The sequence below is a fragment of the Corella eumyota genome, chromosome 1 (assembly GCF_963082875.1).
Source record: "Corella eumyota chromosome 1, kaCorEumy4.1, whole genome shotgun sequence".
NCBI lineage: Eukaryota > Metazoa > Chordata > Ascidiacea > Phlebobranchia > Corellidae > Corella > Corella eumyota.
This window is the reverse complement of record NC_137490.1, coordinates 4,572,003-4,599,103: the sequence shown is the minus strand read 5'-3', so window position 1 is coordinate 4,599,103 and position 27,101 is coordinate 4,572,003. Positions and strand designations below refer to the sequence as shown.

Below are 27,101 nucleotides of genomic sequence, written 5' to 3'. Positions count from 1 at the left end.
AATTTAATTAAGTGTAAACTATTTATAAAACAAAGAAAAACTTTTAACGCTTTGTTCTACTTTCATAAAACAAAAAAAAGTGTACGTTATTAAGTAATATTACAATTTTTTATTTAGATATCTGTATTAACAACCGATTAGCAATTCAAAAAGTTTGTCTTGCGAAATTTTAAATTAAAAAGTTTATTAGCTAAAGGAAATTATAGACATTTTAATTAAAAATGGAAAGCAGATTTTAAAATCAACCTTGTGCAGAAATGTATCGCGGAAACATGCCAAATCAATTCAATGGAGGCGGAATTCAACAAGGCCAGGATTACAACAACCCGGGGTACAATCCCAATTCAATGCCAAACCAGCCAGGACAACAAAATCATGTTCAAATGAGACAAGGTCAGGTTAGAGGACATCCCGGTGAGATGCAGCATTTTCCTAACGCAAGCCCAAGATATGCCCCATCTCCTGCCCAAATGCAAGCCCAATACAGAAACCCTCAACCTGGGAATTATCCTTACGGTTATAACTCAAATAAAATGATGTCTACTTCTCAATCATATCCAGCAAGTATTTCAAATCCAACACAATCTGGACATATGTATGTTTCAACTATGCCAGGCCAAATCAGGGGCCCAGGAGGTAATTAGTTAGTATCCAACTTGCATAAATTTCTCGTTTTTTTATTTTGTTAGCCATTTGGCACAAATTTTGTTATTAGTAAATGTTAACTTTACATAAATTTGCATCAAAACATGGTTTATTTCATAATATCTTGATATTTAAATTAATAAACTCAACATTTTTTTTGTTTTTAGGATACTCTGGTAGTGGACAAGAACTACCGACCGTTTCGGAAATGAGAGCTTCTAAGGTTGCTCCAACTGAGATGGGGATGTTACAATCATATGGTTCACAACCTGACTCAAGTGGTTAGTCAACTTTTTTTTATATTAATATAGTATGTTAATTTTGTATATATATATATATATATATTTATACAATTTAATTTTGCTAATCGGGATTACAATTTTGCGAAATATATATTTTTTTTGACAATTGGTCTAAAAACAAAAAATACTGCTTTAAGATTTTTATACTGATTACATTTATATATATACATTAAATGTATTTATTATCTACATTAAAAATTTGCATTAAGGGTTATTTGGAAACTATATTTAACATGAAATTGGTATCATTAAGTATGATAACAAAGATCAATATTTTTTCCCCAATTCGACTCTCATATTATTGATTTAAAGAAACACTGATATGCACTTTGATATTTTTCGCTTATTTTTTTTCCAAAATATAATTGAATGTCAAGGCCAAATGTTAAAGTCATTGATTTGCAGGCATGTATAATGGCCAGCCTTACATGGGAAGAATGAGGGGAAGTGGAAATTCGCAAATGGCGCCGGAACAAATTCAGCCCATGCAAGGAATACAGCACCAAAATCTACCACAGCAACCACAGGTGAAAAAAACAATAAGTAGACTAAAACTGTCTATATTGTAATTCTTATGTACTAACTACTACTCTAAATATAAAGCTTATTGAATAAAAAAGAGTTTTAACATTAACCAATGTTGTATTTCATTAGTAGTATCTGCGAAAAATGTTAAAATATTATATATATATATATAGTTCTATTTAAATGCTGGCATTGAAAATAACTAGAAATTTTGTATTTTTAAAGGGAAACCAAAGTTATCCTGGTCGAGAAATTGAAGGTGTTTCTAGTTACTCTCAACAACATTCGTCTGTACCTCCTCAATATCAGCAAGGTAAAAAAACAAATCTGTAAAACATATAAATATATATACTATTGACTCGATTTGCACAGCTTTACATAAAATTAATTATCGATCCTGTTTTGCGTAATTGATGTAATTATCTCTGTAATTGAGCAATTAATTTTAGGAATGGCTCCATCTTCTGTGTCTTCCGCAATGTATCGGCATCCACAATATCCTGTGCAATCTCCTCAAACTCAAAGAGGTTGGTTCACTTTAAAGTCTGAATAATTGATTAAAATGTAAAATAAATTAATTATATATTTATCAATCTCATAGTTAAAATTTAGTTGCTAGTCCCATGTTTTTTTGATCTCCCATGGCATTTTAATTTCCACAATATTATCAAAACTCTTAACTATTATTTACCCATAAAAAGGTGTCTGCACACCACAAACAGCAGTAAATAAATACATTTTATTTAAATTTAGCTAGCTTCACATAATTTTCTAAATACTTTTGTACTAGTTCCTTCTCGTGGAGGTCAGTTTGAGGAATCGGCACAGCAAAAAGCAATGCGCATGCAACAACAACAAATGGCACAACAACAATCTCAGATGTCACAACAAAGTCCCATGACTCCAGGTTCGATGCCAGGTTCTGGTGGTCAGATGAAGTCGTTCATGTCACAGCAGTATAGAGGAAGAACACCAACACCTAGTGGCCCACAGATGCAAAATCAACAACAGAATAGTCAGGTAGGAAAGCATTGTAATAAAACATAGAAAGTTAAATTTAAATTTTTGTAATATAAAGTCGTGTAACATTTGGCAAAGTTGTAATAAAATTTGACTGTCATTATTTTTAGATGATCGGTGTTTCTGGTCATCCTTTACAACAGGCAATGTCACCAAGACACAACAGTCCACTGTCTCCTATGAGAAATGTTCGCCAAAATGTTCCCCCTGTTTCACCCCAAATATCAAATCCCCAGTATACAGGCCCCCAAGAGTCACCCCATAATGTTCCTCAACCCAGACCCATGTCACCCTCACCTAGAATGCCATCTTATTCTCCTAAACTAATGCAACAGGGTCAACCGTATATGACCCCAGGTCAGCCAGGTCATCGACAACCATTAACCCCATCAAGGACCCCAACACCTCGTAGTGATAGTCGTGGTTTTATGAGCCCCCCTCGTATGATGTCACCACCACCTAATTCCCAGCACAATGTTGGTATGCAGCATTCTCAGGCACAAAGAATGCAGCAATCACCGTTCAATGGTGACAGTTTATCGTCTCAGCATTTACAACAACAACAGCAGCAACAACATCTTGGATATTATGGCCAGGCTGGTAGATACCCACACGGTGCCTGGCAAGGTGGAAGGCAACCTACACCTAATAAAGTTGGTCCCAGTGTTCAGATGCAACAGTCGATGCAAGCCCAACAACAACAAGCGGCAATGCAAAAACAACAGAGATATTCAACTCAACAGCAACAACAAATGTATGGTGGTCCTGGGATGATGTCTCAAGGATCAAATCCACATACTAACAAAGCCATATACCAACCTGGACTTGTAACCCCAACTAGCATACAAAATCAAAGAATGATGGGGAGTGAAAATGGGCAAATTTCGGGGCAACCCCAGCCACCAAGACAAATGGGACCTATGCAGGGCCCGGACTTTGGGACTGATTTTAACTTGGACAGTTTATTAGGTGATCCTACTGACAGTACTGGTAGTTTTATGCAGCAACTACAAGAAATTACTCCAGCTGCCAATAATGAATCAGCAAGTATTCCGTCTGCGCCAAGTGCCCAGTTGTCACAAAATTCACAAGTGTTAGAACCAGGCCAAATACCACCCGACCTAATAAAACCGACTGTGTCTGCTGTTCCAGGCAAACCAAACCTTCCTGTTCCACAACAATTACCTACCAATACTTTGGTATCACCTTCATCGGACAATGCCGCTCAAAATTCTACAGTTTTATCGAGTAAGAGCGAAAACTTAAATGAAAGTCTGCCATCGGTTGAAAAACCAACATTGGCTGAATCAAACTTGGACTCAAAACCAACAGGTGGTGATGAGGTGCCCAGCATGACTGCCGAACAACAAAATTCTATGCTTGACACACCGCCAAGCAGCGAGGCAATAATACCAGTTTCTACCTCGCCTGTACTTTCAGGTTCAAGCCAAGTTGCAACACCAAGTTCGACGGTCGTTTCTACTACAACCCCTGTCACAACTACGTCAGACTCTGTTTCTAACTCCAGTGCAATAATGTCCTTACCAACTTTACCTTTAAATGATACATCTCCAGCTAAAATCGCAGTACAAACTGAAACTCAAAATACAGACACTAAACCGCCGGAATCAGAACCGACCCTTCTTGGTGCGTCTATGAGTGGTCCAAATACATCTGGTTCCTTTTCCAGCCAGGGCCAAGTACCAGTTCAAGGTCAAACACCTGGTCAAATACCTGTTCAAGGGCCGGTGTCTGGTCAAGGTCAAATGCCCAGTCAAGGTCAGCAACCGGGGCAGGGTCAAACACCAGGTTCAATACCTAGACAAATGCCAAACCCAATGCCAGGGCAAATGCCTAATATCGCTCAAAAACCTAATCAAGGTCAAATGCAAGGTCAATTGCCTAGTCAAGGTCAAATGCAGGGTCAGATTCCAGTTTCTGGACAAGGTCCCATCTATCGGCCAGGAATGGGTCCAGGAATGCAAGGTCATCCTAGATCAATGCAGATGCAACCAAATGGCCCCCCTGGTCCAGGTGGTTATCACCCTGGGCCACCAGGTCAATATCAGCTGATGCACTCACATCAAATGCAGGTTAATATTACATAGAACATTTAGTTTTAATTTTTTTATTGTCTGTTTTGCATATATGCACCTCTTACATTTTATCAATTTTAAATTATTGTTTTTATGTTTAAGGGTATGCCTCCCCAACCAGGACAGCCTGGAGTCCCCCAAGGTACCCAAGTCCCGCCAGGCCCCCCTACAATGCACCCCCATGATGGGACCATGATTAGAGGGGCACCCCCAGGAGCTGGACATTACCCACAAATGCATGCATACCCACCACGTCACATGCACCCTCAACATCAATATGGGTATGGTCCTCACCCACAGGCATCTGCAACCCCTTACCCACCAGGATCAGGACCAAGACCTCCTTACTCACAAGCGAGACCCCATATGCAAGGAGCTCCCATGAGACATGGGTATATGGGACCGGGACCTAGGCCCCCATATCCAGGACAACATTTGCACCCAAGTCAACAACAACATCTTCAACAAAGATTGCAGGTAAAAATAGCTGGTCATGTTTAACTTTACAATTACAATTACTATTATTTTGTCGAACGTATTTTTTAGGCTTTAGTTTGGCGATTATTTTGGTAAGGCTTTTCAACATGGTTGTTTCTTAATTCACCTTTAACTTGTTTGGAAACATAATTTAAGCATTTTTAGTTTCGGTAAAATGACATTTAGCAACAAATAGCTTAATTGTTTTTGTAACGAAAATTTTGTTAATTTAGATTTTCTAAATATTAACGAAAATTTGTAGGCCTTTCGACAAGAAGCTCAACAACTTCAAGCTCAACTTCAACGAGTTCAACATGAGGAGAATCAAGCTAAGGAGCAATCTGATGCTCCTCCAGATATGCAATCACCTCCTCTTCCTTCTCCAAGAATGGAGCCACTGAGAGGAAGATTAATGGAGGTTGAGCGCAACATCCGGCACATTATGTCACAACTGCAACATCAGGGACTCATGCAAGTATGTAAACAAATTTTTGTGGAAAAAAAATCGATTGTTAAAATTTTTCTTAAACTAATGTTTTTGTACTTTTAGGACCCAAATGCACCTAATGTGATGGCATTGCAAGCCCCACCTGGGTTTCAACCACACGATTCTGTCAGTCCAGGAAAACTTGGTGAAGATCCAATGACACCAGGTATTTTATTTTATGTAATAATTATTTGTATGTATTGATCGATTTTAGCTGTCATAATATGGCAACAACTCTTAATATATGTCTGCGATTATTTACGTGTGCACCAAAAACGGAGGTTTCATTTAAATTGTAGGTCTATAAATTGGATATATGTATATTGTCCACTGCATCATTAAAATATTTTTTTTTTTACAAAAATGCAATTTAAAAAAAAATTTTTAATGTTGCAATTTTTTACATTTTTTTATAACATGTTTTTTGAAGTCTATAATTCCTTTAAAACTGGTTCTGTGCCTTAATTGTTGTGTTTTGTATTGACATGTTACAAATTTTTAAAATTTTTTCAGGTGCTAAAAAGAAACGACCCCGTAAACCTAAAACTCCTAAAGCATCTAAAGATGACGGAGAAGAAGGATCGAAGAAGGAAAAACCTCCAAAGAAAAAGAAGAAAAAGGATCTTGCTGATGGGTTAGTTTATTTTGTAATGAGCTAACTTGTTAAAAACTGTTTTTTGAGAATTTAAAAGTCTTTTTAATATTTAATTTGTTTTTTGTTTTGTAGTGAGGATGGTGAAAAAAAGAAAAAGAAAAAATCAAAGAAATCGGACAAGGAAAAAATAAATGCCCCACTATCAGCTGATAATGAACTCTCGATGGATGGAGGTAAATTTTGATTTTAAGGATATCAATTTTAACTTTTACCTTTAACTTAACTTTAAACAATATTCTTATCAGATTTGTTGCAAATTTATATTTTTGCAAAAACCTGTTTCTTGTAATTTTGTTTAATTAATATATGTTTCTCAAATTTATATATGAATTTTAAAAAATCCAAATTTATATACAAAATAATTGTAATCATGTTAATCTGGGTATTTTTGCACGAAAAGTAGTCTCTCAAAATAAAAATTTCTATAGTTGGGTTTGTCATTTTAATCATTAAAAATTTTTAACAAAGTATTATTCCACAGACACAAAATCTTTATCTACAGACATGGTGGATGAAGAAGGGTCAAGGGGAAGCGAAAATATTTTCGAACCTGATTCAACGATTTACGAAGAGGACGATTCATCAAAAGAAATGGATATTATCAAGAAAAAATCACCAGATAAGAAAAAGCGAAAGTAAGAATTTCTTTTTTAAATTTCCTTTTTAGAAATGTCGATTTTCGGGTTGTGCTACTATTTAGCTGTTATGTTTATGATTTGATTTGCTTTGCTTGACGCATTTGTAAACCGCAATTTAACCTAAATATAGCTTGCTTAATATCAGTGGTGTGTTGTTTTAAATAATAAACTATTCACTGCTTAGTGAATAATCTCATAATTTAATTAAATTTTTAATAAAATTTTTAAATAAAAATATTCTAAAGTTCTATTGTTATCAATATAAAATATTCCATTAAAATCAAAACTTAATTTTTAGTTCTATAATTTTCTAAATATATATATATATATTTTTATTTTTAAATTTTTATATTATTTTAAAATTAGACCACCAGCAACATTGGTGAAAACAAAGAAAAAAAGGAAAAGAGGATACGACTCTTCCGATGAAATGAACTCTACTGATGTCCTCCCTTCCACTCCTCCCGCTCTTCCGGATGAAAGTCTGATTGAGGTTGGATATAAAATTATCTTAACCAAAAATAAAAAATAAAATATTAAAAATAGAAAAATTTTCGCACTGACCAATTTTTGTGAATAAAAATTTTCCAAAAAAAAATTTTTTTTTTAGAAACGAAGATCGGGTCGAAATGTGAAGAGAAAGAGATATATTGAAGCAATCGAGTATCAGTTTAGTGGAGATGACGATGATGATAGTGATGCTCCGGTGAAAGGAGAAAAACAAAAACCTCAACAGATTGTTGAAATGAATGTGAGTTTTTTGCTATTTTAATAATTTCTTTTTTATTTTATCAGGAATTTGGTAGAAATAATTTAAGTTGTGGAATTCAAATTGTTTAGATTTTATTTTTGGTAAATCTAAAAACACGAAAATATTTTTGGAAATTTCGAATAAAAATAAATTACGAACATGTTATAAAATGTATAGTTTTTTGTCCATATTGTAATCATTAATTTTTGTTATATTTTAATTTCTATTGATTGTATTTTTTTAACATGTTGTTAATGTCGGTTTTAGAATGTACCTGACGATGAAGAAATAATGATCGTTGACAAAATTCTCTCCCATCGTATTCGTAAAAAAAAACTAAGGAAAATATCGGAGTCTAAAGACGATAAAATATTGGAAAATGGACAGATTGCAGGTAAGAGTCATGTGAACTTGCAATTCACAGTTTTTTTTTTTTATCAAGTTACCCTTTTCTGGAAAATATAATTTGATGACACACTTCGGGCATTTCAGAGCGATTTAGCTCTTTTCATACCGTAGCAACAAATTTAATTAAACAGATGCTACTTTATGTAGTTAAAAAAATATATATTTAGCCTATATATACAATTTTTTTTAAATAGAATAAATTTTTAATAAATTTAAATTTTCTTTGTATCTTTTTAGATCCTAATAACCATGTTCCTATAATTGACCCTCAAAATGTTTCTATGGAAACTACCCTTACCCCAGTTGAGGGTGCTCCAATCTTAAGTCCCACCTCATTGAAGAACCCCAGGATCAGGAGGTTGTCAATGGGAGTAGATAAACTTGAGGAGGAAGAGGAGGAAGAGCAAGAAGGAGTCGGGGAGGATGAATTCTTTGTCAAATACAAAAATTAGTGAGTTTGTTTTTTTATTTTTTTTTGCTCTATAAAAACTTTTTTCTCTAAAATTTTATTTTTTATTTTTTTGCAATGATTTTAATTTTTTTACAATCATTTTAAATGCCACTTTAAATTAGTTTTTATTTTTTTTTTAAAAGACAAATTTTTAAAGCTCTTAAACAGATTTGAAATAAAGCTAATAACTTGAATATAATTTTTTTTGTGCAATGTGTTCTATTTAAGACTTTACATATACATTTCGATTAATTGAAAGTTGTGTAATCAATTATTTATTCTCTAACTTTACTTTGTAGTTCTTTTCTTCACTGTGAATGGAAACTTAAAAGTGAAATCGAAGACAAACGATTTGATCAAAAACTAAAACGTTATATTGGCAAAAATTCAATTAACGGGCAACTCTTATATCCAGATGTAAGTTATACAATTATTTATATAAATAAATTTTAAATTAAATTTGTCGATATTATAGTCGCTTTGTTAAGGCAAAAAAATAAAGTGCAGAAGTAAAAAAAAAATAAAATTTTAACCAATTTTGTAATTTAAGTAAAAATTGTCAACAAATATATTTGTTGTTTTTTTTTTTTGTAAGATAATTATTTACAAAATTAAAAATTAATAATTTTTTTTGACTTTAGATCGACGAAGATGAAATATTTAATCCTGATTTTGTCGAGGTTGATCGAGTTTTAGATGTCATGCATAATGAGGATAAAGAAACTGGACAGGTTCGAATTTTTTAAATATTAATTGGTTGTGTTATTAATATTTATTTTAATTATCACAATATTTTGGAAACTGTCAGTTTTTTTCATTTTTTTTAAATGCCTTCTAAAGTTTGACAATTTGAGACTAAAATTTTTTTTTTACATTTTTTTTAGGTCACTCGCCATTTTTTGTCGAAATGGTGTTCACTAGCATATGAGGATAGTACATGGGAGAGAGAAGAAGACATTAACAAAACTAAAATATTTGAATTCGAAGAGAGATGCCAATACAGACCTCCACAGAAGAGAGTGGTAATTTAATTTAATTTTTGATAATTTTTGGTAGTTCTACTAATGTTACCTAAAAATGCTCAAGTTTATTTTATTTAATATTACTTCAAATATAATTCTAAATGGATGCTCTAACTTTTGTGTTTATAATAAGAATATACAGATTAAATATTAGGTAAAAAATCAATTTTTTTGTTTAATTTTCTTTTTAGAGTCGACCTCACAAGGATACCTGGCATAGAATGACCGAAGATAACACGAGATTTAAGAATAATAATCTGTTAAGGGATTATCAATTTGAGGGAATCAACTGGCTAATGTTTAATTGGTACAATAGGTAAGTAAACTGTTCTTAGAATAATTAGTAATTTATTAAAAACTGGTTCAGTAATAATAATAAAAAAATTAATTTTAAGATATTTAAACTAGATTTAGAATATCTTTTAAAATTTTTTTTTTTTTAAATTAAAAAAATTTAAAATATATTAAAATGGATGTAATTATGCTTTTAGTTTAAATACATTTTTTTAAGGGATATTAATGATTTTTTTTCTTTTTTAGACGAAATTGTATATTAGCTGATGAAATGGGATTAGGAAAAACTATTCAGTCAATCACTTTTCTTCAAAAAATATTTGACCATGGAATTAAGGTAAAAAATATACCTATTTTATTCTTTAATTGTGTATAAATAATTATTAATGCTTTGACTATGTTTTTAAACAGGTTTAGATTTTTTTTAGCGTTTAATTTTAAATTTTTTAATAAAAACATACTCATACTTAACAATACTTCAGTTACATTAATACTACTGTTAGATTAACCATTAAAAAAGTAAAGCTAAATTTTTTAAACTATTTTTTTATTTTTTAGGGCCCCTTCTTAATTGTTGCCCCACTCAGTACAATAGCAAACTGGCAGCGTGAGTTTGAATCGTGGACTACAATTAATGCAGTTGTTTATCATGGAAGTCAAACCAGCAGAGATATGTTGTATACATACGAGTGGTTTTGTCGCGACGAAAATGTAAGAATAATTTTTAGATTTCAAGTAGTACCAAATTTTATTTAAAAAAAAAAATGTTAAGATCATAAAATTTATACAAAACTGCTTTTTATGTATTTTAATCTACTAATTTTATTATTTAAAATATTCCTTTTTGAAAAATTATGGATTATAATTGCCTGATAATTGAGCTGCTACTTAGGTACTTGCTCAGTAGGAGTTTAAACTGTTTAAAGTGCCTTACTCAAAGGTGCTACAACATGAAATCACTAGGGATTGAACCCAGGACCTTATGTAGCGTAGGAAGTGTTCTGACCACTACACCACACTGCCGGTTACTGCCGGTTAAAATTTTAAAACTATAAATTCCAAAACTAGTTAAGCTACTTTTACGTTAATATTTTAATTATTTTAAGCTTGATGAGATAGAAGGGTCTTACAAAATGCATGCTGTAATTACCACATATGAAATGATAGTATTGGATAGTCATCATCTGAGGGACGTTGATTGGAGATGTCTGATTATTGACGAAGCTCACAGATTAAAAAACTTGTCATGTAAACTTGTCGAATCTCTGCGAAACATGCAGCTGGTGGGTTAACAATAAAAATACTATTTTTTTAATTAATTATTTCAATCACTTGTACTTTTGTCTGAACCTTAGAACCGTTACGTTCTCAGAAAACCTTAGAATCATAAAGTACAAGAGAGAAATAGCAAGGACCGTAGAGTACGAAAAAGAATAAATAAGGATCGTAAAATACGATAGAAAGGAAATTAGCTAGGCCAGTAAAATTCAAGAGGAAATTAGGTAGGATCGTAAATTTCGAGAAAGAAATTAGCTAGCGCTGCAAGCAACGAGAGTTTTAATGAGAACCGTAAAGCACAAGTGATCCAAATATTTTAACGCTAAAACAATTTTGTATCATTTTTTACACTAAGCATTTTAGATACATTTGCAAAAATAATTTAATCCGTTCAGGTAAATCACAAAAATTTTAGAATTTAAAATTAAATTTTTATTTTTTTTGACATAATATTTTGGATCTTTTAGGAACACAAAGTTTTATTAACTGGAACACCACTGCAGAATAACGTGGAGGAATTATTTGCACTTCTTTCTTTCCTACAACCGGATACATTTAATTGTCAGCAAGCTTTCTCTATTGAGTTTGGAAACTTAAAAGATAACACACAGGTATAATATGATTGTGTTATTAAGGTTTATATTTAAAAAGTATTATTTTTTTAATTGTTGGGGTTATTTAAGTAGTTCTGGGATAGTTTTGCGTTAGATTTGCACACTTTCAATATGGTACAAATTATAAAAATTTACAAATGGGTTATGTCATCAGGTCAAAACAAATCAAAAAAAATTAAAAGGCAAATAAAAAATTGGATGTTTAGAAGCAATTTAAAGTATAAACCCATAACTCCTACATTTTTACAACCCAATATAATTAATCATTTACTACCTACTATATAATTAAACATGTATTTTTGTTTTATATTCTAGGTACAAAAGCTACAGGAATTATTAAAACCGATGATGTTACGTCGTCTTAAGGAAGATGTAGAAAAATCTCTTGCACCAAAACAAGAAACGATTATCGAAGTCGAACTTACTGACATGCAGAAAAAATATTACAGGTTCGATTTTCATCAAAAAAAAATTATTTCTCAAAAAAAATATTTAAAAAAACTTACCTAACAATATATGTTTTAAATTTTTAAATATATTATTACTATTTTTGGGCAATGATTTAAAATTTTTTTTCTTTTTTGAATTTTTGAATTACATTATTTTAAACTTTTAGGGCAATTCTTGAGCGGAATTTTGAGTTTCTTGCCAAAGGAACAGTAAGCGGAAATGTTCCAAATTTAATGAACGCCATGATGGAATTAAGAAAATGTTGCAATCACCCCTACCTTATAAAAGGTTAGTTAAAAATCCAAATAAATTATTAAAAAGTTTTAAAAAAATTGTTTTTCAATATATTTAAATGTCCTTTTTTGTAAATATAACTAGGTAATATATCATATTATAAACAACACCGTTTTTTACCAAAATTTTTAGAAACAACATATATATAACTTGATAATTTTAATATTAAATAATTTTTTACCAATTCAACAGTTGTGTTATCATTTTTAATTTAAAAAAAAAATTTAAATTATTTGCGATTTATTTTAAATGTGAAAATTTTGTTTGGAAAGGTGCTGAAGACAAAATAATGACGGAACATAAAGATTCATTTAAAGAATTTAACGCACTAACAGCCATGATTCAAAGTTCAGGAAAACTTGTTCTTATTGACAAACTTTTGCCAAGACTTAAGGAAGGTGGACATAAGGTAAAGAAAACTAAATTAATATTAAATAAAATGTTAATAAAACTTGATTTAAATTGTAATGTTGTATTGGAACAAATAGGTTATTTTTATTGCAATTTTTAAAGTTTAATTTCATAAAAAAGAGTTTATATTTTTTATTTTGTTGTTAGATTTACAAAGCCTCAACATTTTTTTGCGTTTGACTTACTTTTAAATTTCACTTTTAAGATAAGTCTTATAAGCTTAAAGTATTGGCAGAATTGTATTCAAAAATATCTTTGATATATTTTAGGTTTTAATATTCTCTCAAATGGTAAGAGTGCTTGACATTCTTGAAGATTATTTGGTTCAGAAAAGTTTTCTGTATGAGAGGATTGACGGTTGTATTCGTGGTAATGAAAGACAAATGGCTATCGACCGATTCAGCAAAAAGGGTAAAAATAAGTTTTAGGAAATTTTTTTAAATATTTTAAAACATTTTCGGGTTGTCATTGAAAAAAAACATTTATAAAATAATTATTTAATTTATAGGGCTACAAAATTAAAAAAAAAACTGCTATTTGTAGTGTGTGGTTAAATTATCATGGCCAAATATTAGCTGCAAGTTGTAATCATATTATGACAAAAAAAATCTTGATTGTTGAATTTTTTCATTTTATTTTTTTTTTACATTTTGAATAATAATTTTTTTATTATATTCTATTTAGGTTCTGATAGATTTGTGTTTTTATTATGTACACGAGCTGGTGGACTTGGAATTAATTTAACGGCAGCAGACACTGTTATTATATTTGATTCTGACTGGAATCCTCAGAATGATTTGCAAGTAAGGAATAAATTTGATAAAAAAAAAAAAACAATAAAAAAATAAATCAAAGTTTAAATATTAGTTTTTGTTTGTAAAAAAAATTATGACGTATTAAAAAAATATTCTTAATTTAAATTATATTTGTTCTGATCATAATTAAGTTGATATTTAATTTTAGATTTTTTATTAATTTTGACTTTTTTTTATATAGGCCCAAGCCAGATGTCATCGCATAGGACAACAAAAACCTGTTAAAATTTATCGTCTGATCACAAGAAATTCTTATGAGAGAGAAATGTTCGACAAAGCGAGCTTGAAACTTGGTCTTGATAAAGCAGTGTTGCAATCTATAAGCGGAAGACAAGATCAAATTACTAATCAGGTTGGAAAGTTTACCAATACCGAAAAAAAAATTTCTGTTAATTAAAAAAAATTTTTTTTTTACTATATTCTTTTTAAATAAATATTATTATGACAAAATGTATTTTTAGTAAATTAATATTTTTGTATAAAGATTTTACAAAAAAAAAAAATTAAAAAAAAATTTTGATTAAATTTTTTTAGTCGCAAGGACCTCAGTTATCCAAACACGAAGTGGAGGATCTTCTTAAAAGAGGAGCTTACGGGGCAATCATGGACGACGATGATGCGGGATCCAAGTTCTGTGAAGAGGACATTGATCAAATCCTGGAGAGGAGAGCTCACACTGTTACACTTGAATCTGGAGAAAAAGGTTCTTCTTTCTCAAAGGTAAATTTTATAAAAAAAAAATTAAAGTTATTTTTTTAAGCTTTTTATAAATTTTTTTATAATATTTTATATATTTTTAATTTTAGGCAAGTTTTGTGTCAACTGAAGACAGATCCGATATTTCGTTGGATGACCCTAATTTTTGGGAGAAATGGGCGAAGAAAGCTGATCTTGATCTTGAGAGGTTAAATGATGTAAGTGAAAATAAAAATAACAAAATTAAATTAAACAAAATTTAACATAAAATTAAATTTTTTTTAATTTTTTTTGCAGAACAAGCTGATTATTGAGATCCCTCGAAACCGGAAACAAACTCGTCGCTTCGGAGGAAATCCTGATGACAATGAGATCTTCGCCGAGATTGGATCAGATTCGGATGACTCTGAGTATGAATCCGGAGACGAAGAGGGATCAGGAAGAGGAAGAAAGTCAAAGTTTAGATCTCGAGCAGGAGGAATGGGAGGAGGACAAAGAAAGGGATGGGGAAGAAGAGATTGCTTCCGGATCGAAAAATGTCTTCTCACATTTGGGTAATTTTTTTTAACATTAAAATAAAATTACAAAAAAAATTTATTTATTCGTTTTTTTTTTGAGTTGGTATTTATATTTTATTTAAATTTGTTATTGTAGTTGGGGACGTTGGGGTGTTGTGCAAACTAGAGGTAGATTTAGTGAGTTAATATCAGAGAAGGAGTTGGAAGATATGAGTCGAGCTGTACTCATGTATTGTCTCAGATATTATAATGGAGATGAAAAAATTAAGGTAAAATTTTACTGTTTTAAATTTTTTTTTGCATTTATACATTTTAAGAAGTTCTGTGTTGCAAAAATTTTGTTTAAATAAGAAATCATCTTATTCCATAAAGTTTGAAGATTAATAGAAAATTCAAATCTTTTTTAGTTTTTTATGTGGGATTTAATTTCTCCAACTGAAGATGCAGCAAAGGCGGGAGTGGATTTAAGAAATCATGAAGGTAATATATCTTCAAATTTAAATTTTGTTTAAACATATTGAATTAACTTTATTTTTATTGATTTGACAAGTTTTAAGTACCTCTTTCATTATTAAAATACATTTATATTTATTTCAATTATACTAACATTAATTTTTCGTCGAAATTTTTATTTTTACAATTCTTTTTTAATTGTTTTAATTTTAATTATTTTGACCTAGGTCTCGCTGCTCCAGTTCCAAGAGGAAGAAAGGGGAAGAGAGCAAAGGAGGACACAGATGGTCAGGAGGATGAGCAGAGTAGAAGAGAGTGGGCACGCTCCATTGATCTCGATTCTCTTCTTCCCGATGAGGGATTTCGAAAACACATCCAACATCAATGCAACAAGTAATTCAAATTTTAAAAATAAAATTTCAAACAAATTTTTAATTTTAATATTTGTAAAAAAAGAAACATTTTTTATATTTATTTAAAAAAAAAATTTTATATTTATTTTTAAAGCAAAATGGTATTACTACCTTTTAATACTTCATGTTTGCTAAAGTATTATTAATTGATTGCCTTATTTTGATTTTTGCAGGGTGTTATTACGAGTGAGAATGTTATATTATTTAAGAACTGAAATTCTCGGTTCAATTCTTCCCGTGATAGAAAACAGACATGAGTGAGTAGAACTAACTTTTACATAAACCAAAATTTTATTTTAAGTCATTTTTCAAATAAAACAGTTTTAATATTTTGTTAAAATTAACAAATAAAGGGTAAAAATTTAGATCAATTTAAATAATTTTTTTTACAATTGATTTGTGCTTCTTTAATATTTGTATTTGATTTTTTATTTTTATTTTCAGAACCCTTGAACTTGATATTATTGATAAATTAAGTGATCCTCCTTCAATTTGGTGGGATCAAGATTGTGATAAATGTTTGATGGTTGGTGTTTATAAATATGGTAAGAATATTATTTAACGAGTTTCAAAACAATATTTTAAGAAAATTCTGACTTTTGAAATATTGACAATTCTAGGAACTTATGCAAGATATTTTTATAAACCACCTCTTCAAGTTTTTAAAAAAAAAAAAAATTTGAAAATTTTTTTGTTGTCTATCTAGGTTATGAGAAATATAACATCATTCGAGCCGATCCTCTTCTTTGCTTCCTGGAGAGAGCAGGTCCTCCGGATGAGAGGTTGCTTGCTGCTGAGATGAACGTGGAACCAGAGTAAGTTTTTGTGCTTTATTCCTAAAAGGCTATATTGTTACTGTTGTACTTTTTAAATTAATTTTTGAAAATTTAAAGCAAAAAAAATTTTATGTTTAAATTTTTTTCTTATTTTTTGATGTATTATTGTAGAGACACAGATGCTGATCCTGAATACAAACCAACTAGAGTGACTTTTACTGAACAAGAGTTTGCAGTAAGTTAAATTTTATTCAACAATTTAAATGTTTGCCCAAAACTATTTAACACAAAATTATGTGTATTGAAATAAAATAACTTTTTTTTTAGGATTCTCCTGCCCCAGGTACCCCTAGCACTGAACCTGCCTCACCCTCTTCCACCGACACACCAAAGTCGAAAAAAGATGATAATGGAGGTAATTCGATTAAAAAAAAAATGTTATAAATTTTCTTAAAATAATTTTATTTTTGTTGTTAGTAACTTATATTTGTAACTATATTAGTTAATTAATATTATTGAATTTTTTATTTATTTTAATTTTATAAATTTTTTTTTTAGATTTAATTATTGAAACAAAGAGGGTCGTAAAACCAGTTGAAATGAGTAGAGATTGGCCTTCAATATCTGAGCTAAACACGAGGTTAAGAAAGTTGGTTGCATATTACCAAAAACAACACAAACATGTAAGTTTAATTAAAGTAAAAAAAAAATATTTGAAATTTTAATTTTAATTTTTTTCAATTTTTTTGAATTAAAAATTAAAATTTTAATTTTTTTTTCAAATTTATTATTTTAAAATTTTTAGATGCAACAACGATTAATGAACCTTGATCGGAGAGGAGGAAGACAAAGATACTCAGATGGAGGTAGACTTGATGTCCGGAGAAACATCCAACAAGCGTAAGTCAAAAATAATAAACTTAAAATTTTAACTTAATTTTATATATAAAATAGTGTAATTGGCAAAAAACCAAAAAAATAAATTTCCTTTTTTAATTTTTTTTATGCTTAAGTGAGTTCTTTTATTTAAGATGGGATGTATTAAGGTATAACGCCGTGTAACTATTTGTTGTAACCTTTAATTATTATTTTATATGTTTATGGGTAAATGTATGTTGTACTTTTTCACCAATGATGTACTTTTTAAGCAAGTTTAACTTTATATAACTTTTTTTGGATAACTTATAAAAAAACTGATAAAAAAACTCTTTGGGTGAGATGGATTTTCTTAAAAATAGTTTTTTATGTCATTAAAAATATTAGTTTAAAATAACGTTAACTAACACTTTGTAAAATAATCTATAATTTTTACCTTTTAGTCGCTGGACCCGCCGAGAAGAAGCTGACTTTTATCGCACAGTCTCGACATTCGGAATCGAGCGAGATCATCGAACCGGTGAATTTTTGTGGCAGAGGTTTCGAAACATTGCTCGACTCGATCGTAAATCGGACGAAAGTTTGCGACTTTATTATTTCGCATTCAGAGCAATGTGTGAGAAGGTTTGTAGATGGAAAGGTGAACCCGGCACTTCTGATGGAACTGGAATAGGTGAAAATAATTTATTTTTAGGATTTATTATAAAGAATCTTGAAAAAAAAAGTTCTTTTCCGATTAAAATGCTCGATTAGATTAAAATAAATTCTAAACCTTTATTATTTTTTTTTTTTTTTTTTTTTTGTTAAAAAAAATTTATTCTAGGTCTTAACGAAGAGATACCAAATATTGATGTTGATCACATCACTGAAGAAAGAGCATCCAGGACTCTGTACCGCATCCGTCTCCTTGACAAGATAAGGTGTGAGGTCCTCTCTCATCCTAAGGTCAAGGAGAGGTTGGCTTTGTGCCAGAGAAGTCCTGAGTTGCCAATATGGTGGAAGAATGGAATACACGATAAGGAGTTATTAATAGCAATGGACAGGTGTGTAGGACATTTTTTTTACGATTACCTAAAAAATGTAAAGTTTTAAAAAAAAAATAGCAATTTTTTTTTAAATTTAAATTTTTTTTTGTTAGACATGGCGTGACAAGGACCGAAATCCACACCTTGAATGATCCAAAGTTAACATTTTTATCTTCAATGAGGGAATATGATGCTAATCCAACTGCTTTTAAACAACAAATCATCGCTGAAAAAGAGTAAATTTTTAACTTTTTCATTATTATAAATTTGTTAATATTTAAATGGTTAACTTGTTAATGTAGTCATTTTTTTAGTCGAGCAAATTTTAAAAATATTTAAAATATATTTTTTTTTCAAGGGCTGAATTTGAGAAATTGGTTCAGTTAATGAAAGCCGAGCATGAAGAACAAGCTGCTGCTGGTGATTATTTTTATTATTTAAAAATAAATAATGTTTAAAAAAAAAATTAAAATGTAAATAAGTTTTAACAAACTTTATAAAACCTCGTTGTAGCATTGAAAAAAGAAGATGAAGAAAAGGCTAAAAAATTGGAGGAGGAAAAATTAAAGAAAATCGAAACCGAAAATAAAGAATCTGAAGTCAAAACTGTTGAAAAGGAACCTGAGGTCGATGAACCTAAATCAAAGGTTGACGAACCTGAAACCCAGGCTGATGCTTCTGAAGATCCAAAACCCGAGGTCAACGACCCCAAATCCCCCACCACTGACTCTGAACCTAAAGAAAGTGCAAAAGATTCAAAGTTTCCTGTTGAGATTGAAAATGGTAAAAAATCACCGACTCAAATGGAAACGGATTCTAAACCTGTTGATAGTGAAAACACAGTCACCGAAAGTGATCCGAAGTCTTCCAAAGATGATGATGTTGTTGCCGAAATCCCAAAAGTTGATCCTGAAGTTATGGGTGAAAATATAGTGGAGGGTAAACTCGATCAGGATGCTAATAAAGAGCAAGAAACTCCGGAAGTTATCAAAGAAGAAGTCGAAGATAAAACTGTTTCTTCTCCAGAGAAAAGCGTGGATAAAAATGAAGATGTTGAAAAGATGGATGTAGAGGAGTCTCCTCTCATTAAGGAAGAGGAGCAAAAGTTGGAGGTCAAAGAGGAAAAAGAAACTAGCGATCTCAAAGAGGAGATTAAAAAAAGTGATGAAGTCGTTTCGGAGAATAAGGAAGAGGTAAGCATTTTTTTTCTTAAAAACTAAAGTTTTTTTTTTTAAATAAATGAATCTTAAAATTTGCTCTAAAATTAATTATTCTTTGCAACAAAATTGACATAAAATTTAAAATCTAGGTCGTTGAAACGAAAGAAGTGAAAAGTGAAAACAAAGAAGAAACAATTTCTGTAAAAGAAGAAAAATTAAAGGAAGATCCAAATAAAGGAATGTCGCTTCGATCAAAACACGCCACACCACCTTTATCTCAAGAGTAAGTGATGCTCAAAAAATCAAATAAAATTTTATTTAAAAAAACAATTTTTTTAATTAACGAAATCAGAATTAAGAGTTAAAATTTTTTTGGTTGTAGCATCTTTAACGCGATCACTTCTAGTTTTGGTCAATTTGGACAAATGGGTTCCCCTTACTTACTTCAAGCTATGAATGGAAGGTGGCCCAAGGTAGAATTTTAATTTATTTATCTAGTTGTTTTAGTACTTAAAAAAAACTGCATGTTTTAGAACTGTAAACTCTAGCCAAATTAAACATGGAGCAAAAAAATTTTTTTTTTTTGTTTTTTTACCTTTTTCGATTTTTAATTTTTTTTAATTATGAATTCAGGATCGAATTCTCATCCAGAGAGTTGAAAATATTTGTTATTGTATTTTAAATGGGGAGTGGCCCTCTATCATCCAATCTAGCACCCAGGGTGGTCCTTCTGCCCCAAATACACCCCAAAGTGGAAACTATGGGTCAAGATCAGATACCCCTATTAGTTTCAGCGAGGGGAGAAGAACCCCGGTTAATACAGTGCCCCAAACAACTTCCATGACCCCAACTCCCTCGGATATTAATTTACTGGGGGGTAAGTTAGGAATTTTTTTCACTATTGACAAAATTTGTTTTATTTTTTTTTATAAACTAATTCATTATATAAGTTTTTGTGGATATAAATTTAATTATTTAATATCTAATAATGTTTATTTCATTTAATTTATAATTTTTCTAAACGTTTTTTTAAATGAATTAGTAAATGATCCACAACTTCAAGCAGCAATGGCTCAGATTTTAAGTTCTTCAAACCCAGAACCTTTAGGTCTTAAAACTTCATCATATTCTGGCTCGAGAAGGTAAATATAAACTTCATTTAATAAAGCTCATTTTTTTGTTGGCACTAATTTAAAAGGTTAAAAATTATGATTTTTTAAATACAAATAAATAATAAAGTATTTTGGAAATTTCTTAATGATAATTTATGAAGTTGTTTGTTTTTTTTGTTTTTTTATATCTTTATCCTCGACGTGGGAAAGTCGAAAGCGTGACTTAAACATAGAGTAACATTAGTTACTCCAACCCAGTCTCGAGTTGCCTGTGGCAGTTTGGGATATTATAAATTATAATTGCTCGGTAATTATACTGCTGATTAAGTGCTGGCTCAGCAGGAGTTCATACCGTTTACAACGCCTTACTCAAGGGCGCTACAGCATGAGATCAGTGGGGATTGAACTCACGACCTCATGTGTGGTGTGGCAAGTGTTCTTACCACTACATCACGCTGCTGGTGGTATTGGTATTGGTATTTAACTAGTATTTATTAATTAAAATTAACATTTTGTTATATTTTAAAGGGGTCGAAGAAAGAAAAGGCCAGAACAATTACTTCCCCAGTCTGGTTCACAAAATTTTAACAACCCACTTAATGTAGGTTTTATATAAAAAAATGAAAATAAAACGTTTTGAATTTTATTCAATTCATAATCAGGGTAATTTAGAAGGTTATTTTTTTTAATATTCGAATGTTTTTTTAATTAAGGTTCCTATGGACAAGAGTTTACAGCGGAAAATTGAACAATTAATGGCAGCAAACAATTCAACTTTTGCAAACATTCCCTCTTCTACTGCTTCACTATTCTCAACACAGGTATTAAAAAAAATACATTTGTTAAATTTTATTTTTATTTTTAATAATTGTTAAAAAAATTTAATTTTTGAAATCAGTAAATTTAAGTACTTGAGCACTAGAATAAGGGCATTAATAATTATATATGTTTTTTTTTTTTAATTTTTTGCCTAATAATTTGCATTTCATATAAACTAACTGAATAATTTAAATAGAGTTGGTAACATTATTTAAAATATTTATTTTAGGGTGGAAGTGAGTCTTCCCAGCATGGTGAAAAGTTCACGCTTTCCTCCAAAGAAAAAGAAGATTCTGGAAATTCTTCTGCTTCCTTGCTTGCAAATTTAAGAGTAAGTTTTAAGTTCTAAAATAATTTAAAATAAATGTTTAATTATTTTTTTTAAATAAATTTTTTTATTGTTTTTAGGAATTAGCAAAAGCTGAAAGCAAATCAGAACAAGGATCAAGAGGTCGTCCCAGATCATCTGGAAGTCGCTCCCGCCACCAACATTCACCCTCTCCATCTCAGTCGAGATCCAAAGATCAATCCTCTAAGATCAGTCAGGATTTGTTGAAGCACAATGCTCAGTTTATGCCAACTCCCGAGCAGTTATTGTCAATGAATCCAGCTCTTCAACAAGCCATGCAGGATGCTATGAAAGCTGGAATCGATCCGATGACTGCGGCTGCTGCGTTCCTGCCACTCTTCCCGATGCTTGATCCTTTCCAGATGATGAATCAGGGAGCAATGAAGCAAGAAAGTCTTCCGCAACTACCACCCCAGATCAATCTTCCTTCTCCTGCCGAGATGGAGAAGCTGTTAAAGAGCATGGGTCTTCCTCCAGAGCTTGCATTTTCTGCAGGATTGCTTCCAGCAGGAATGATGATGCCACCGGTGTCTTCAATGCCCTCCGCTTCCCAGAGCTCCTCCTCATCCAAATCAGATCGCAGAAGAGGAGCATCCCCAAAGTCAAAGGAAGAGCCCAAATCCGCTGAGAAAAAGGGAGAGGGTATTTTGGGATTAATTAGTGATAAAAGAAGTACTCCACAAAGAAAAGGGAGCAAACTTGATGCAATGTTTGGAGGTGGAGGAGCAAAAGATGATGAGAGCCCAGGAAGATCTTCTAAGGTTTCTTTAAATTTTATTTTTTGTGAATTATTGTTAAAAAAAATTGTTTTTTAAATTAAAACTGACTTTAATTTTGATAGAAATCTCGCAAATCCAAGTTTGTGTCACCCGCAATGTTGCCTGGAGATACAAGAATTCCTGTTCACAATAACACAGAAGGTGTAAGATTATCAGGTAGTGATGCCCCACTTAATAAGGACCTTGCAGACTGGTTGAAAGAGAACACAGGTAAAAAAAAAATTTAAGTAAAAAAAAAATTGTAAATTTAATAACTATGAAAAAAGAAATTTATGAGAAAAATGTTGTTTTAAAACTTTTCTTGTTTTTTTATAGGATTTGTGGTCGACTACCAAGCTTTAAGACAACAACTGGACGAAGCCGGCTCGAAAAAACTTTCTGAAGCCTCTGACAATCCCACCTTAATGGACACTAGTGGTCAGGAGAGTGATGTAATTGTCAGCCCTCGGACATTAGTATCCCCAAAATCAAAAGAAGGGAAATCAAAAGATGAAATGTTGGAAGAGGCCGACATTTTGCTTAAAAATGCAGAGAAGTTGGTTCAAAACACCAAGCGGCAACAACACTTAGACGACGACTTCCGACCCTCTAAAACACCAGATAAATCCCGACAACCTGATTTTGCTTTACCCAAACCTTTACCCAGTCCTTCACCCAGTAGCAATAGGGGGTCCACGCCGCATGGGGCTTCAATTTTAAGTAGCAAGCAACAGCAACAACAGTTGAATGAGTTAGCGATGATTCAACAAATGAATATGGCAGGCATGGCTGGAATGGCCGACCCTGCGGCTGCTGCCATGTTTGGTCTTCCACCAGAAATTTTAAACAATCTCGCCAACCTACCACCAGGTATACCTTTATTTTATTTTTTGAAATTACAAATTGATGTTTAAAAACATTTCTAAAACGAATAGAATGGGCAAATCATGGGCCTTAACAGAGCAAACCAATTTGTGTCTTAAAAATCAATATTTTAAGTTGTAGTAAAAATTGTTTTTTACTGTTTTTTTGTAGATGTTGCACAATTAATTACTGGCGGGTTTTTCCCTGGCGGGATCTCCCCTGATTTATTAGCTTCCTTAAAGCCACCCACCCCTCGGTTGTCTGAGGACAAATCGACCCCAGAACAACCCAGTCCCACCAGGTCGACGACCCCGAGTCGGGGGTCACCATCCCAGCGCCATGGTCGATCTCACAATTATGATAAAACACCACCTCGTGATCATAACTTACTAGTGGGAGATGACAGAGTTCCTGTTATTAATATTACAACTGGAAAGAAGGTAAAAAATGTTTCCAATTTGTTAATTTGATTTTTTTTAATTTTGTCTTATTTTTTGGTTTTTGCTTTTAACCTTTTTTTTAACTTTTCTTTGTTGTAAAAAATATTTTGCAAACTTTTAACATTATTTGGGAAATCTTTTCAATTTTAAGGTGTTTTTTATTTTTAGTTGACAGGCAAGCAAGCTCCAGAACTTCAAACTTTAGCCGATTATTTAAGAATTTATCAAGATGTTGTCATTGCACCTGAATGGACAAATGTTTTAAAAAAATCGGTGAATAAAACAAGTTCTAAGCATTTGCTACAGAAACCTTAATATCCAATAAATATTTGGTTGCCATTATGTTTTGTTGAAATTTAATTCAAATCTAAATTTTTAATTAAATTCTTTTAGAAATTTTTGCCAAAGGAACTTCACAACCGATTAATTCCCTCTTCATCACAATCCTCAACATCCAAATCCTCCTCCTCCGCCACAGCCGCTGCAGCGGCATCATCTGCTGCGGCACAATCCAACGCAGCACTGGCCGCACTCTCCAGTCTGCCACCGAGCATGGCAGCGGCCATGTTTCCAGGCTTAATGCAAGGTCAGAGTCCTTTTATGCCCGATCCGATGCAGTTGATGGCAGCGTTGCAACAGATGCCGGGTCAGGGTCAAATGCCTGATATGAAAGCTTTAGCTGCTTCTGGGTTTCCAATGTTACCCTTGTTTGGGGGTAAGTTTGGTTTACGTAACTTTTTTTATTAGTTAAAAAAAATAACTTTGTATAAAATTTCATATTTTTTTTAGCTGGAATGCCAAGTCAACTTCTTCCTCCGGGATTCGGTGGAGATCCTGCTACGATGGCTGCTATGGCAGCTCTTTCCTCCCAAGGAGCAGCTAATCTACCAACATCCACTGGTTCTTCTTCATCATCAAAGAAAAGTCATCGATCTTCACATGAAAGAGGAAGGGAATCTTCTTCTTCAACTAATGCTGAAAGTCGAGGAAGAAAAAGTAAAAAAGTAAGTTGTAAATAAATTTTTTATTTAAATAGAAAAAAAAGTAAAAATATCCTAACATGAATTTATTTTTATTTATAAAATTTTTTTTAGTATTCTGAGAAGAGTGAGCGTCCCTCCTCCACATCTTCGGGATCTTTTAAACAAAATCAATCTCAAAACCTCGCAAATGATCCGATGATGGAAGCTCTTGCCGCTCTTCAAAGAGTAAGAAAAATATTAATTTTTAAATTTTTTTATAAAAATTTATAAGATTTCTTTTTTTGTAACAAAACAAAAACTTTTTGAATTTTGTTTTTTAGACGGGAGGACTGCAAGGGATGACAAATCCCTTTCTAGGAGCAGGAGGAAACCCAATGATGTTCCCTCCAATGATGATGGGACAAGGAGGAAACATCAACAACTTGCTTCAGTTCCCGATGGAAATGATGAATCCAGAATTACTCGCTGCTCAGGTAAGAAAAATTTTTAAAATATAGAAAAAAAATTAAAATAAAAAAATTAACTAATCGACTTTAATTTAAATTGTTTGTTTTAAGATGGCTGCCCTTGGTTCGATGCCGGGCCTTGACCCCAACTTACTTAAACCCCCAACAACCCAGAGTAGTAGCAGTAGTAGTGGTGGAAGTAAAAGGGATCAGAGAAGGGGAAGTACCTCTTCATCTTCGAGCACTAATAAGAAAGAACATCATGGAAATAGCTCTGGTAAGTTATGGTGTTTGCTTTATTTTATCGGTAGTAAAATCTAAAAAATTTAAATTAGAATTTTAGAATTTGAATTTACGAATTTTATTTTTTTAAGGTAACCGGACTGGTGGCACGGACGAGCAACCGATGGATTTGACGTCATTCTCCGGGGGCACCCCTGCCAAAGAAACCCCGGAGAAGCATAAACATTGACGTCACGCCAAAAATGACGTCACGGACGTGGATTTTACCTGAATTGTCGACGAAGCGACCAATATGACGTAATAGCGCTGATTAAGCAGAAGAGAGGAGTAAAAAAATATTCCAAGTTTGTTTTTTCCCGAAATTTGGTTTTTTTCTGTCACGTGACTTTTTTTCTTAATTGTGTACAAGTTCACTTTTGCTGACGTTTGTTATAAGGTACCCTGTGCTTGTAAACCTGTAAATATTTTGTTGTAAAGTTGTGTACAACTTGCCCTTGACCGTTGCGCGAAGCAGCAATTTTAGAACCGGTTAAAACCGGTTTGAAGCGTGTAAATTTATCTGCCTTGTGTTGTTGTATTTTTGCCTAACTATTATTTTTTCTCATTTTTTGTAAAAAACTCTGTTAAATTGATGTTTCCATTTGTTTTTTAGTTTGTATACCAACGTATTTTTGCGGTTGCGCTAATGTTAATGCAGTCTGTAGATAATAAAAACGTGGATGTAGTAACCAGTAGACCACTTTTCCTAATTTTGTTGATTTTTTTTGCTCTGTAGGTAATGAAATTTAGATTCCTATCTGCCTTCTTATTTATCATGTACCAACACTCACTTTTTCGATACGATGAAATATTACAAAATCTTTATGCGTTTCAATCTGGCAAATGCCAACTCTCCATTTCTTGTGTTTATTTTTTTTTGCGTATCGACTTTTTACATGACTTTTTGTTTTTTCACTTTTTTGTGTCGTTTTGGCTGCTATCAAATAAAAGTTGGTCAATTAAACTTGCAACTTTAAATTAGTAATTGTGATTTAGTATTAGGGTAATAGGGAATAATTTCAAGTAAAAAAGGTCTTTCCAGACTTAATACTAGCTAATAAAGTTAGCCGTAATTTTTGACTGACAGGCTTAACGCATGTTTAAAATATTGTGTTAACTTGTAATCCTACAACCTTGAAATGGCTTAGTTAAATAACTTTGAAATGGCCCAGTTAAAAAAACATTTATTACTATAATTGAATATACACCTATTGCTAATCAACTGATTAATTTTTTCTCTGATGCTAAATAAATAGTGTTCTAAAGTTTTTTGTCAAAGGACATATAAAAAGTCGATATACAGTTAAGTCGTTAGGTGGTGCTTTGGTTCAAATGAGAGAATCGTTTTTCTATCGATTTTTTTAACGCGTTTTTCTTTTTTTAAATTGTCTTCAGATAAGTAATTCTCTTTTTTAGTTCGGCTTAGTAGATGATCTTGTAAATTTGTACGGTGTTTTAACTTAAGAAGTTTTAAGTGTAAAATGGTCAAAAAACATGA

The 27,101-nt window shown here is 31.6% G+C and overlaps 1 protein-coding gene across 1 annotated transcript; it reads left to right on the top strand.

Moving 5' to 3' along the window:
• Positions 1 to 126: 126 nt before the first annotated feature.
• Positions 127 to 26,565, top strand: LOC145763811 (uncharacterized). The gene is made up of 67 exons (XM_082575340.1): positions 127 to 636; positions 813 to 926; positions 1,353 to 1,474; positions 1,698 to 1,785; positions 1,922 to 1,999; positions 2,263 to 2,492; positions 2,603 to 4,585; positions 4,691 to 5,065; positions 5,328 to 5,540; positions 5,616 to 5,718; positions 6,066 to 6,186; positions 6,280 to 6,380; positions 6,689 to 6,842; positions 7,212 to 7,338; positions 7,456 to 7,596; positions 7,864 to 7,990; positions 8,242 to 8,455; positions 8,755 to 8,872; positions 9,097 to 9,186; positions 9,340 to 9,477; positions 9,669 to 9,793; positions 10,018 to 10,108; positions 10,330 to 10,482; positions 10,878 to 11,054; positions 11,517 to 11,660; positions 11,979 to 12,112; positions 12,280 to 12,401; positions 12,680 to 12,816; positions 13,088 to 13,229; positions 13,503 to 13,621; positions 13,815 to 13,985; positions 14,168 to 14,353; positions 14,440 to 14,547; positions 14,627 to 14,883; positions 14,984 to 15,116; positions 15,255 to 15,327; positions 15,528 to 15,693; positions 15,887 to 15,970; positions 16,158 to 16,258; positions 16,420 to 16,528; positions 16,661 to 16,724; positions 16,817 to 16,904; positions 17,048 to 17,172; positions 17,295 to 17,389; positions 17,809 to 18,038; positions 18,189 to 18,408; positions 18,504 to 18,626; positions 18,749 to 18,810; positions 18,904 to 19,583; positions 19,700 to 19,833; positions 19,933 to 20,023; positions 20,184 to 20,427; positions 20,593 to 20,692; positions 21,191 to 21,263; positions 21,376 to 21,483; positions 21,711 to 21,812; positions 21,890 to 22,591; positions 22,672 to 22,819; positions 22,925 to 23,458; positions 23,624 to 23,892; positions 24,061 to 24,165; positions 24,286 to 24,607; positions 24,682 to 24,896; positions 24,987 to 25,100; positions 25,196 to 25,348; positions 25,433 to 25,598; positions 25,696 to 26,565. The coding sequence occupies exons 1-67, from the start codon at positions 258 to 260 to the stop codon at positions 25,791 to 25,793; spliced, it is 13,113 nt and encodes a 4,370-aa protein (XP_082431466.1). The 5' UTR covers positions 127 to 257; the 3' UTR covers positions 25,794 to 26,565.
• The last annotated feature ends 536 nt before the right edge of the window (positions 26,566 to 27,101 follow it).

Coding starts and splice junctions, on each gene's coding strand:
- LOC145763811 (XM_082575340.1), top strand. CDS start 258: ATGTATCGCGGAAACATGCCAAATCAATTCAATGGAGGCGGAATTCAA. Junction 9,478..9,668: donor GACCTCCACAGAAGAGAGTG/GTAATTTAATTT, acceptor TTTTCTTTTTAG/AGTCGACCTCACAAGGATAC. Junction 22,592..22,671: donor GCCCAGGAAGATCTTCTAAG/GTTTCTTTAAAT, acceptor TAATTTTGATAG/AAATCTCGCAAATCCAAGTT.